Source organism: Sporothrix schenckii, assembly GCF_000961545.1.
Source record: "Sporothrix schenckii 1099-18 chromosome Unknown Cont42, whole genome shotgun sequence".
NCBI lineage: Eukaryota > Fungi > Ascomycota > Sordariomycetes > Ophiostomatales > Ophiostomataceae > Sporothrix > Sporothrix schenckii.
This window is the reverse complement of record NW_015971143.1, coordinates 488,527-502,137: the sequence shown is the minus strand read 5'-3', so window position 1 is coordinate 502,137 and position 13,611 is coordinate 488,527. Positions and strand designations below refer to the sequence as shown.

The following is a 13,611-nucleotide window of genomic DNA, read 5'->3' as shown; positions in this document are numbered from 1 at the left end:
CTGGGCCAACACGCAGCCCAGAACCCCCAGATCCCACACTCCTTCCCTCACTTAGCCCACTTCCTTCCCCCAAATGTGAGCATTGACACTTAAATTAGCAGATCGGGCAGAGGGCTCCACAGTGCCTATATCTTAGTTTTGCTCGTTGCTGGGGCTTTCCTCTTTTCCTAGGTGCTGCCGAGCTGCCCTTTGTCGTCGCTTCCTTGTTCTCTCGATTTTCCTTCACACACCCACACCCTCCTTCCCATTCTTCCCCTTCCCTCCGTTCTTTCCCTCCCGTCATTCCTCCCACAAAGCATAATTATCTCATTCCCACACGCTTCTCACGAGCGAACGCATACCTCGTCTACTTTCTGGATTCTGGACATTCCCGCCCCACGGCGTGATTTTTCTTGATATTCCCTCGACACCTATAACAGCGCCCCAGCGACAAATTAAAGGACAAAGGCAGCTTCCGTCACTTGGGCGACCGAACACGAGCAGACACACAACCACCGTTACGCCTACGAACAGGGCCGGCACGACACACAAAAGACGACGACATCGACGACATCGACGACAATTGTTGGACTCGACAGTCTCTCGACTCGATCTCTCCAGTCTTACACGCACGGCTTCTCTCACCACGCGTCACAGATCAAACAATTAGCCGCCTCCGCCTTGTATTTTCCGAATCGTTTCGCAACGCAGCAGGACCGAGACAAGCTTCTAGCAACGAGGCTCAGACGCGAATTGTTCCAGGTAGTTTGCTTCCTCGACGTCTACCATCTGGCCTCGTCGGACTCGCACTCTGCTTTTGAATTAAACAGCTCGGCTTTTCACATCAGCGCGCGTTCGCCGACGATCTCGCGAGCCGACCAGCAGAACCGCGTCTTGTGCTGCGCAAGAGCGTGAACGTTCCCTCTCGACACACAACTCTCTCGCCGTCTGTCGGTCATACACACAGTGTCGCACTGCGCGACCTCACGAATTTCGTCGCAATGGGTTCTACACAATTCGGCAACTTTGACGTAAGCTCCTTCTCGTTTCCCTCTCTCACCCTCTCATCGTGCGCGCAGCGAACCAGCTTCTAACCTGTCCTTTCACAGAGGTTCTGTCGCGATTCCACGTTACCAGTGTGCAATGTGCTCTCGCCGTTTCACAACCAGACTGGCCCATGGGGTGGCTGTGAGCTGACGGGAATTCCCCTCAGCGGTGGCCGGAAACTGGGCAATCTGGGTTCCATTATCCTGGCCGGTATCGCCATTCTCGTCTCTGTCTTGTTACTACTGCGGTCCGACCGCAAAAAGGCGGCTGTTGGGCGGAGAGAGATGCAGCTGTTCCTGCTCGGTTACATTATCATTGAGATTTGCGAAATCTTCACTGTGGGCGAGTTCCCGCTCAGCGGCACCGTTCGCGTTGTAAGTCCTGCTCCGTGCCACCCTGTTTCGATCCCATTTCGGTGCTAACAACAAAACAGGCATTCACCGGCATTCATCTCGGCTTCATCATCGCAACGACATGGATCCTCGTGTACAACGCCATCATCGGCTACCAGATCATTGACGATGGCACGCCGCTCTCGCTTGGCGTGGCTGCGATTTCGGCCCTCATCCTCCTCATCGGCACTGGCTACATAACCCTCGATACCGGTTTCCAGTGGACCGGCCACTTCGACTCGTCCCTCAACGGCCCGCCCGACGGCACCAACCGCAACATTGCCCTCTACGTGCTCTACCAGCTTGTGCCATTGGTCTTCCTCGTGGCCTTCTTCGTCCTCGAGGCCTACCTGGTCCTCAGCGTGCTCGGCGAGACCCGGCCGCTTCTGTACCTCACGGCTGCCGCACTCCTGTTTGCCCTGGGCCAGATCTTCAACTATGTCGTCAGCCCACACATCTGCACGGGCACGAATGGCAAAATTGACGGCGCGCTTTTTGAGACGCTCTTCACCCTACTGTCTGTGGTCATGGTCTGGATCTTCTGGTCCAGCATCACCGAGGACGACTGGCCGATGCCCCCTTCGTACACATAATTGTCCCGGACCAAAACAGTAACGCAGCAAACGATCTTTTGGGCAAACCGGTGTCGGGAGTTTTGGCTTCCTAATTCTTTCTTGCGCGCTCCTTTTGCGGATGTTGATCGATCTTGGGTTTGATCTCGATCTCGATCTTGCTATTAATTTTACCACTTCTTACATTCGTTTGGCATTTTAACGGAACATATCAACGGGGCCGAGTACAAACATGGTGTGCCCCGGGGCGCGAAATCGGGTTCATTCTTTTTTGGCTTTTGGACGACGAGGGGACGGGTGTCGGGTCATGACTCGCAGGGTTGTCGGATATCTAATTCATCCTAATCCTCACACATACGACAACGACTGAGCAACAGGCCACCGCGGAGGAGAGGAGAATAAGAAATTATATGTCACCGGACAGGAGGAGGACGAGATGAAGACTGCGCCGAGCTCCTCACACAACCGCAAAGACAAAGACTCGACGTGGGAGAGCATCTCGTCACAGCGGCATCGGAGAACAGACCACTGCGACAGCTGAGCGAGTGTTCAACGCTCGACCGAGCAAGTGCTTCGGTAGGAGACAAAACGAGATGGGCTTTTGGATACCGGGCCTTCACAGCGGCGGAATGCCCGCGTTCTTGAGTCTATTTTGGCTATCTGAGTTTTATGGTTTTGTATTTGCTTTCCGCACTTTGATTTTTAGTATACCCTTTTTTTGGACTAGGTTGGTCTCGCTTTGCGAGTCGAGTCCAACACCCTCATAGAAAAATATATACCGACAGCTTTTCAGCAATACTGGTTTCGCCGTGGTAACTCGGTTCGTATATGTAGTTGTGAGAAGGTCGTGCGTGATGTCACAGTATTTACGTGGCTTGATGAACGCAGCATTGAAGGCAACTTTGTCCAAAGCGACGCCTGTGATTGGCTGAAAGTTGCCACCGCAAGGCTATGTGTATTGCAGTGCTCTGGTGGACATTTAGCACAACGGGGGGAGGCGCCAGATGAGCTAAGAGTGCTGGGGAAAGGGCAGAAAGGCGAACCTCCATATTTTCTTTCCAAACCACCACCAAACGGATCTTATCCAGCAGCCTCGTTTGCATGACGAAGACAGCCAACCGAACTAAACGCTCGTTTGCCACCTCCTGTTCGACTTTTAACCTTCCTATCTACCATCGACCACCGAACCCAACGCTGTGTTACTTGACGGCCCTTGTCGAGCTCGATGTAGCTTCAATCGAAACCAAGCGAAAGAAGCTCTTCGCTGCCGATCATCTCAAGCATACGTTGTAGAAGCGTCACACTTCTTTCAACTACATTCCTTGCTCACTGCCGTCTGTCACTTATACATCCAGCAATTGCCACACTGTCAGGCCTCGACTATCTCCCTCTTCCCACTTCCCGTTCTTCCCTCTCCCTTCCTTCACCCTCCCCCCTCCGTCTGAGGGGAGGGGGAACTTACTGTTCGACAGGGTTGACAGGGAGCTGGATATAGTACGCTGGTGGGACGACCGAGGACGACCGAGGACGACCGAGCCCCGACATTTGTACCCTTTCGAAATCATAGCCCAATCGAGTTACGGAAGATGGCAGACTCGGACGGCGAATACGTGGAAAACCAGTCCGACGATGGCGGCGGCGGTGACGACCACTATATGACACTGGAGCGAGGCGAGGACCGTCAGCCAGCCGGCCAGCGGCATGGACGGCACCTGCAAGTACCAGGCGCGCACGCTCCAAGGCGACCGGGCGGTCCTACTAGCAACGGCCGGCCGCATCAAAGTCAAGGCCCGGGCCAAGGACAAGGGCTAGGACAAGGACAGCGGCAGACGCGGCGAAAACAGACCCGCCAGAAGCAGCAGGCGTCATGGGAGACGGTCAAACGGTCCTGGGACACGGTCGTCGAGGCTGCCGACGGCCAGATCGTGGGCATCGAGCTGCTCGAGGCGGCCGAGAAGCGCCGCCGCGTGCTGCGCGACACCACGCCGTTGCAGCGCGGCATCATCCGCCACATGGTTCTCGTGCTCGACATGAGCATCGCCATGGCGGCCCGCGACTACCTGCCCTCCTGCCACCGCGTCGCCCTCAACTGCGCGGCCACGTTTGTGCGCGCCTACTTTGAGCAGAACCCCATCTCGCAGCTCGCCATCATCGCCATGCGGGACGGCGTGGCGTTGCGCGTCAGCGACATGGGCGGCAACCCGGCGGAGCACCTCGAAAAACTGCACGAGTGGGACAATGTCGAGCCCCAGGGCCACCCCAGCCTGCAGAACGCGCTCGAAATGTGCCGCGGCGCTCTGTTCCACACGCCCTCGCACGGCACACGCGAGGTGCTCGTCATCTTTGGCGCGCTGCTCTCGTCGGACCCGGGCGACATCCACGACACCATTGGCGCTCTCCTGACCGACCGCATTCGCGTGTCCATTGTCGGCCTGGCCGCCCAGGTGGCCATCTGCTCGGAGATCTGCACGCGCACCAATGGCGGCGACGACCGCTCCTACAATGTCGCGCTGCACGACGTGCACTTTCGCGAACTCTTTCTCGCCGCAACTACACCACCAGCCACCCAGGCGGCCGCGGACCAGAGCAACCCGGCCAGCCTGCTCATGATGGGCTTCCCGAGCCGCGCCATCGCCGACTCCCACGTTGCCGGCGGCGGCGGTCTCAGCGTGTGCGCCTGCCATAACAAACCCGTGCGCGAGGGCTATGCGTGCACGCGCTGCCGCACCAAAGTCTGCCGGCTGCCCGCCGAATGCCCTGCCTGCGGCCTGACGCTGATCCTCTCCACGCATCTGGCCCGCTCCTACCACCATCTCTTCCCGCTGCGCAACTGGTCCGTCGTGTCCTGGGTGGCTGCCGCGGCCGCCGTGCGCCAGCGCGGCGCCACGGCCTGCCACGCCTGTCTCGTGCCCTTTCCCGACCTGCCGCCGCCCGAACGGCTGCGCGAACTGCAAGCGGCCGCCGATGCCGATGCCGATGCCGATGCCGGCGACAAGGAGAGGTCCGGGGATGCGGGCGCAGACACCGCCGGTGGCCGTCCAACACAGAAGCAACAGGGGACGGCCGGCGCCGCGCAGATTGATGCCTCCACGGACCCGGCCGCCGCGGCCCTCAACAACCAGCTCAAGGGCGTCAGCGAGAGCAGCCGCTACGCGTGTGAGGTGTGTGGCCACCACTTTTGCATCGACTGCGACGTGTTTGCCCACGAGGTCGTGCACAACTGCCCCGGCTGCCAGAGCGACACGCGCCCGCCTGCCGAGAAGGAGGCCGATGCACGCGCCCGTGCGGCCGAGGTGGCGGCGTTTGCGGCCGCCGCCGCCGCCACTGCCGCCGCTGCTGCCGCCTCGGCCAACTCGGCCGCAGTTGCTGCGTCCGAGGCCGGCGCCATGGCCAACTCGGCGTCGTCATCGTCCTCGGCGGCTGCCATACGGCCAAAAACGAAGATTTTACTCAAGGCGCGAGGGTCGGCAGCGGCAGCGCCCGCCCCGGCAGAGGGCATGGTGATTGACTAGACACTGCACGCTGCGGGGGGGTTGGGGATTTGGTTGCTCTCCGTACCCTACGTTATACCTCGATGCCGACATATAAAACAGAACTGAACTGTCTTTGGCTCGTTGATTTTTTCATTTACACAAAGACGACATTGAACAAATAACTGTCAATAGAGACCGAGGCCATGAACAATCAGTTGCCAACTGAACTTTGTACCAAGCACCTGTCTGGCAGAATTTCCCACACGTCCATGGTGCCTCGTCTTGTCCTCTTGATGTCACTCTCGACCTGGCAAGCACAGGAGGTTGCTAATCTACTTGTCTCGTTGACGGTGATGCTGAATCAAAACGCAATCCGCGGCCCCGTGGTCCATTCTTACAAAAGGCAAGGACGCGGTATGCCTCGTCACCAGTTGCTTTTGATGTGTTGCGCACGTCGCGCGTCGGGACAGGACTCGTGAACCGTTTGTTTCTCGTGACCAGGGCAGTGCGCGACCATTTTGCTACTACGCTGTGGCCAATAAGCTGCTCGAGGACGTATGTTGGGGATTCCAAATGTCTCAGATTTCCATTCAAAGCAAGACGGAGCGCTGTAGGTGCACCACCTTTGAGGGATACGAGATTGGGTGTCGACGTCCCCAGCCTGCTCGGCACCAACGGACATGCAGAGGCAAATAGGGGCTGCAAGTTTGGATGGTCAGGAGTCTGTGTCTTTCTTTTTTTTCTTCCCTTTTATACCATTTTTGATGATTTTTTTTTTATTTCTTCCAGTTCCACATAGCCAAAGGAGGAACACGCAGGCACAGGCTCGCATCTCGTCTCTGCTCACCGAGAATTAGGTTGTCACACACCCGGTTGTTCCTCATGTACCAAGGTCAGGTGAGAGGTTTCTTGCCCATTGCCGAGATCACCGTGCGATGTGCGTACTATCACCTCCCATCACACCTCATCATCGTCTCATCACACCCATATCACACGCCACAACCACACTGAGAGAAAGCCTGTTTTCCCAAGTCCTTTGACGCCCCTGTGTGCCTTCACTCCAGACCCTAGTTGGACAGCGTGCCGTGGGATGGAAGCGATCTGGTACCCTGGACTTGGGATGTGCGTCTATTTCGCTTGACTCTGAGCCGGTGTGGCCAACGGACGTGACGTGAACAGACATGAAGTGGCAATGTACAATGCACAACGGCGAAAGAACAAGAGAGAAACGATGATGTCCATTTGCAATGACTCCATCGAATCGCGATGATTGCACCGGGAATAATGCAAAGGCAGCCGCAGACAACATGGCGCTGTTTCCTCGCACATTCGCTCCAGAGTTGAACGGGATAGAGTCGTTTCCTTGCTTCAACCTGCAGACGTGAACGCGCACGCCCTCCATCCGTAACAGAAGCAGTTCCCAGAGCACATGGCGGGGGCATCGTGACACAGCGGGTCGACGTGGAATATTTCCTACTCCGAAAGACATGTCCGCTCTCATGCCGGGGTGGGCATCGTTCACGGCACTCTGGCTGCACCGGCGGCCGTACCGCAGTATTTCGCAGGCGGTCTGTCGGCGTAAACGGTGGCGATGGCGAGATGCCCCAATCGAGCGACGTGCGTCCTGCCTTTGTCCACATTGACGTTCCCATGACCAGCCACAAACTCACCTTTAATCACACGCACATCCAGCTGAGACGGACAGACATTAAGAAGCAAACAGTCAACAGTAAACACTGCAATGCAAACAAAGACAGAACAAGTAACAATCACCGATGCAACATGAGCGAGGTATGTGAGATGGACAGCGCAAAATTCTCGACAAACCCTCATCTCCTACTAGACTCCGTGATCTCCGTCCATGCTTCATGTCGTATTTGACCCCGTCTGCCCGTCTCGCCAGTGTCAGTTTCTCCTCCACCCCGTCGTGATGAGCGTCGCATGGTCCCTGTTTGTCAAGTCTCCATACGGGACAATACCCAAACTGGTATGGCGCTCCTTCTAGTCTCTTCTCGCACCTTTGCCACACGCCTCCCATGCGGATTTTCATCATAATCCAACGCTGCTCCATTCGCGATGCTGCCTGGAGGAAATAGTACGGAGTATTGCGGAGTACATTGTACGTCGCAGAGATGAGAGGCACTGACAAATATGGAGCTTGGCCATTCTCCCGCGGATCGACAAGGGGGCTCACAGGGAAGACAGCCAAACAAAGCAAGGCTCACGGTCTTTTTTTGAGAGCACACCTGTTGAACATTTTGTGCCTTGTGTACAGTGAGGTATGTTGATGGGACAGCATTTGCATCTATGTCCGCCTTTTGCGTCGTCCGTTTTGCGTATCATCAATGCGCAATTTTGCAATATTGCCTCGCGACAGACAAGGCTCCACGGATGCTTGCAATGTGCAGCAGGAAGTGTCAGTGCTCGTTCAAGAAACCGCAAACTCTTTGCATTGACCAATGGGCAATTGTCTGGCGGATCAAGGGGACAGAATGGAGACCAATACTACGTGCACAATATTGGCATGTCGTTGCATTACACAAATCCGACGAGCAGGGAAGTGCGAGGTATATACGAAATATCATAAGGTAGGAAAGCTGGAAAGTCCAAGTCGACAGTGACAAAGCCAAGGGCTGTCGGGAGCAATTGGCCTCGACAAAGTTCGTGCGAATACATCTGAGGTTTGCATTCAACTTGTCAGTGGCAAATGTGTTTTACACGTCTTGACGTTACTTTTCACCACTTGTCGAAACAAGGAAGACACACAGACCACAGAACAGGCTTTGAAAGGAGGAGGGGTGCAATGTTCTTTTGTCGGTGCACCGGAGACGCATTGTTGCGCAGCCCGCGACAATGGGCGAGACGCCCAGGCCAAGAGGGCAAATGACACGGACCATTCATTTCCAATTTCATTTCCAATTCCACTACGCAGCAACCCAAGGCGAGTGACGTTTCTGCGTCGTCAATTCGGGAGAAAGGCACATACTTCGTAGACGGCGTTAACAACCGGTACAATGAAGAGGAGAAACACAGACACATGCAGGCGGCAAAGAGGTAAGGATAAGGAAGGCCGTTGAAGATAAATAAACACTGGAGAAAAGAAGCGAAATTGCTCAAAAAAAAAGGAAGAATACATGCACAGTGCACGGTTCGCGATGCAGTCTGTCGTTTCTTGCCTATTCTTCACGTTTCGTTCTTCTGCAGCTTTTTGCTTCATTTCGGAAGAAAGACTGATCTACAACCTTAAAAAGAACGGCAGCACACAAAAGCACAGATGCACAATGCACGTACAATAAACACAGCCCACCTCTCCCTCTCCCACGGACACGGCGGACACGGGCGGAGGACAAACGAAAGTAATAGTCGTCGCAGATAACACATGCAAGGGGAGCGAAAAGCGCCAGGCCGCCAAGGGACGCTCGGGCGACACAGACAAGCAAAAAAGCTGGTTCGGGACCTTGATGGTTGTTGCACTATTCCGACGCAGCAAAAAAAAAAAAAAAAAAAAAAAAAAAAAAGAAGACAGAAACGGGATAAAGCACGACATCGTGCGGGACGGCTGAAGGCACATTGTGTGCCGTGTTGGTACGTTTATGGTGAAGAGATGGCCCCAAGGCAAATCAGCATAGATGAAGGACGCTCTCATCAATACGGCTGAGATTGGGGGCCGAAAGCGATGGAAAGAGAGAGAGACAAAAGGCAAAAGACGAGCGCAAAACGATAAGACACGAAACCTGGGTCCTGCAGGGAAGATCAAACTGCGTGCCCTTGAGAGTGCATGGCCAGAGGAATCGATTGGACAATGCGAGCACCTTGACCTAACGAGAGGTGTGTTGTGTGTTGTGTGTTCCTGTGTTGAGTGGTCATGTTCTTATCTTGCCTTTGGTCCTTGGTTTCTCAGCATAGCCGCGTTTCGCTCGACAACTTGCACGAGAAGGCCGTAAAGCGACAGGACGGAGCAAGACGTCGTCGATGCTGTTCCTCGTCGGCTTCTTTTTGCCGAGTCATTGCACACTGTATGGACCTTATCGCCAAGGCATCATCGCCAAGGCATCATCGCCAACATCTCCAAGCGAGTTCGCCGTCCATCGGCTGAGCACGATGCAAGATGGACGCCTCGTTGGCCGAAAAAGGCAGTGGACGTACTCTGCATATTTCTTTTCGGTGGCATCTCGACACCATTACCCTTTCAGCTTGCTCGTCGAGTCCATGCATTGCCTGTTTTGGCCGCATGCCTGCTGGATTAGGAAAGGTTTTCTTCTTCTTTTTTTATTTTTTTTATCTTCTCTTCTTTTTCTCCGTTTCTTCCCAACTTCAGCTGCAATCTCCCAGCGCTTTTCTTTCAGCTCCAGCGTCGAGCGCGACGCAAATCATACTTTGTACAGAAGGACCAGGCCGCAGACGCCAAACCTCGAAAAGCGACGTTGTGTACTTCGTACGACTGTCGATTTTCGGTTTTCAGCACTTTCGTCATCGACTCAGCTTTTCCTCTTTGGGGTTTTCAGGCGGCTGACGGCGTCTCTTCAGTCTTGGGGATCCCGCCAATCGTTGCTGCTGAGACTGTTGCATATGACCTTGATGCAAATAGCGTCGGAGCCGATCTTTGCTGTTTTCTTTTCTCTTGTTTTGTCCGGCGACAAGACGCTGTAAATGGCTCACGATACGAAGCAAAGTCACCGAACGCAGAAGGGGAAAAGGGTGAGATGCACACTGCACGCTGGGGCCATGCTCATTTCTGAGAGCATTCCGTCTCGAACGCTCACATCTTACCTTGTAGAATCACGCAAGGCAAATGTGAAAAAGCGAGTGAGATAACAAAATAACGCCATGGCTCTTCACGACAGTCGCATGTGAAGATGATAACAAACCGACGCATCGTCTCACCGAAAGATGCAAAGCAAAAAGGGTGGTTCGTGCCTGGTGCGGCAGGGCTGTCAAACGTGAGAAAGAGTCAGAAAAACGAGCAGACGCAGAGGCCGATCCAAAGTGCGACCGCCCCTTGTTCCTTGCAGTGACAGATGTTTGAATGGCGTTTCTGACAGGACCGACGTGGTACGAGGCTCCAAAACGAGGCAGCTTAAAGCCGACCGACCTGAGAGGACCCATGCAACGACAACGAGATTGTTTGGTAGGTTGTTTCGTCGATAAGGTGTTGGAAGGATTCGAAGCGAAGGATTCTCATGGCAAAGGTGTAATAATGTGCCACAGGGGCGTAAACAAAGCGGCAGGCAATGACAAGGCGGCGAGTAGAACTTCACAAGTTGGCAACACCAATATAAAAAAAGGTGTGCCGTGAATACGGGCAAAACAAAACACAACGCGGGGAGAAAGGAGGCGCAGGACGTCAAACAACTGCGCTGGCCACAGAATCGACTCTCTTCTTGTCCTGTTATGGCATGTTTGATCATGGGTTCTCAAAACGACACAGAGATGGGAAGAGGACAAGTGTACTCCTAATTAGTCTGTGGCTTTGTTTGTTTGCTTTTGCAGCCGTTTCGTTCCAGAAGATGTATGTCTTGCGAGGGAATAGGCACTGCATGGTCCAGCCAACAGCCATCAGAAACAACAGCAGACAGCCAAGCAACCAGTTCAGAATATGCTACGCCGCATGATGCTGACTCGATGTACCTCATGTTTTTAGGTTGCACTCGACTGCCATTGCCTGGTCGAACTCTTATGACCACCCCGAAATGTGAAATTGCCTTGCCACAGCTCAGTGCAGCCGAAGGACAGGGCGTCTCCGAGGTTGTCTGCGCCCCATTGGCCCTATTACGTTGCAAAGACTTGAGGATCCCTGCTAGTCTCGAAACTTGGACCACCTCCTCATTCGCTCAGCAATTCAATGATCGTATTCTGCAACACCTGACCGGTTCACCTTGCTCACGCCCACTTTATTATGTCTCCTCTCCTTCTCTCAATTTCTTCTTTCTCTTCTTCCCCGTCACTTTTCCCCTTTCGATGTTGCCCATTCCGGTTGCCCCAGTTGGCAGCCACACCGAGAACTTGGCCTTGAAGGATCACCAGGTGTGGAAGATACAAGTCTGTAAGAAACGGGGCGCAGGCCTAATTTTTTTGGTGTGATTTTAACCACCTCGTGCCCCAAAGGAGCACGAAAATAGAACCACCCATTAGAAAATGTTGCCACCAGTGATCTAAATTCTGTAAAAGGCCTCTAAAGGGGCAAGGCAAGGCAGCCAGTATACATCAGGACAATGGTATGTCGTAGGGCAGAGGCAATGACGAATGCCCAGCATTTTCTGTCGACTTGGTTCGTCGTGAAATCGTCATTTGCATCGATCATCCTCCCGGGCGCCACGCATAACCGGTTGCCTTTGCATCTTGTGCCGCATCCTCTGCCCACCACTCTTCCCAGCCCTGCCCGGTTGTCTTGTTCTCGAGATCCCGTCCTTCTCCATATATTGTGTTTTTCATCGATGCAAGGTACCAAGCAAGCTGCAGGTTCAGAGAGGGCAGGACGAAAACGACGGCGAATGATGCCAACCGGCGTTTCCGCGCCGAACGTGCTTTGTAAATGTTCTCTTTTCTTCTTCCTCTTATTTGATTAGTTATTCGGCAAAGGCAGGATCCGATCACACAATGATCGGCCTTTTTCTTTCTTTTTTTCTCTTTTTTTTTTTCTTACCATGTAATACTCGTCTTCTCGCTCACGTCAGCTACGGCCTTTTGACAATGTTGCAGTGTTGAGTGCAACGTCCCTGGAAAAGGGGGAAATGTATTATCTCACGAGGGACGAACGAAGGATCAAGGTACGTCGTAGAAACACTAAAACATTTACGATGTACTTGAGAAGTCCACTAATCCCCACTACAAGCACAAAATAAGGGAACGGGTTTCGAGGCCCTGCGCCATGGCATGGCACGATCCGTCGCTTCCGATCCGACTTGGCCGGTTGAAAATGGCCCTGGTCAAGCATGTAATTACATGTACGTCCTACGTTGCTCCTTTGATCTATTCCGTCGGACGAGACGAGACACCAACCGTGACGGCGGACGAACCATGACGGATGTGTCGGAGTCGGACTTGGGATTTGGCATCAGTTGGCTCAAAGTGTCCATGTTTGTAATACAGCACGGTATCTGGTATCTTGTGCAAAGTCCGGCCCCGGCGCCCCCTGTGTATTTTGCATCCAGGTCAGACTGTCGGGGACCACCCAGGAGGACAGTAGGGTTTCGGAGTCAATACACAAAGAGTGCGAGCAGGGAACGAGGGCATCTCAGCTTGAACGTGTATTACGACATGTGGATGCCTCCACGGAAAATCAAGCCTGGTTTTGTCATGACGTATCGCATCCAAGTTTCCGAGAGACATCGGTTGTCGACCGTGTGATATGTGGAAGAAAAGCCAAGAAAGTGGCAAGACGAAAGCCGATCCAGGGTTGCGTAAGATGTGGTCGTTGTCTCCTTTCGAGCTGTCCTTACGTCCCTCCGCCCTCCACTGACGACGACACACACGGCCAGTCCGCCGTGGTGGTATTACACCTCGGCTTCTGTCTCGAGTGGGGGGACCAAAGTACGACGCATCGTGACCCCTATTCTCTTCGCTTCCGGCATAGAGACGACCTTTTCGTCAAGTGCATGTTCATATCGTTCGCGCTCGGCGCGGCATCCCCAAAACGGCAATGCCCACGGCCGCTGACCAGTGCCATTGGTTGTCTCACGCGAGAGACGATGGACGTTGGGGGCCGGCACATTTCACATCCAATCGCCTTTACCCGTCGCATGATGCTGGGTCCCGTGCCAGGTCATTTCCCATCCATTCCAGTCTGAGCAGACAGCGGAGATGAAGGCCCAAGAAGGGGCGTCGTGAAAATGAGAAAAGTCCATGGAACATCGACGCCTGCTTGATTTCTCGTGGGGGCCATGTTTCAATCTCGCCGGCCACAGGTACTGCTATCGCAACATGTCCCGCTCTCAATGTCCGCCGACGTTGAGCAACCTGGTTTCTGTCCCGTCTCAAGAGAGGGGGCCAGGGCCGTCATGATGAATGATGCAGGCCACTCAACATTGGCGATGGGCCTTGCATCGGACATCGATTTGATTCCCGATGCTGCCGTCATTTTGTGGGGATCTTGTGCCCTGTTTCGTCTATGAGGCGGCTCGTTCAGTGGGGGTGCGTACATGTAGATTG

The 13,611-nt window shown here is 54.2% G+C and overlaps 2 protein-coding genes across 2 annotated transcripts; both read left to right on the top strand.

Moving 5' to 3' along the window:
- Positions 1 to 980: 980 nt before the first annotated feature.
- SPSK_01844 (export control CHS7-like protein) lies at positions 981 to 2,011 on the top strand (the record flags this gene model as incomplete). Its single annotated transcript, XM_016728743.1, has 3 exons — positions 981 to 1,010; positions 1,089 to 1,400; positions 1,460 to 2,011. The coding sequence occupies 3 exons, from the start codon at positions 981 to 983 to the stop codon at positions 2,009 to 2,011; spliced, it is 894 nt and encodes a 297-aa protein (XP_016589684.1).
- Positions 2,012 to 3,576: 1,565 nt separating this feature from the next.
- Positions 3,577 to 5,502, top strand: SPSK_01566 (transcription initiation factor TFIIH subunit 2; the record flags this gene model as incomplete). The annotated part of the gene is made up of 1 exon (XM_016728475.1): positions 3,577 to 5,502. One exon carries the CDS (start codon positions 3,577 to 3,579, stop codon positions 5,500 to 5,502), a length of 1,926 nt encoding a protein of 641 aa, XP_016589683.1.
- Positions 5,503 to 13,611: the final 8,109 nt, after the last annotated feature.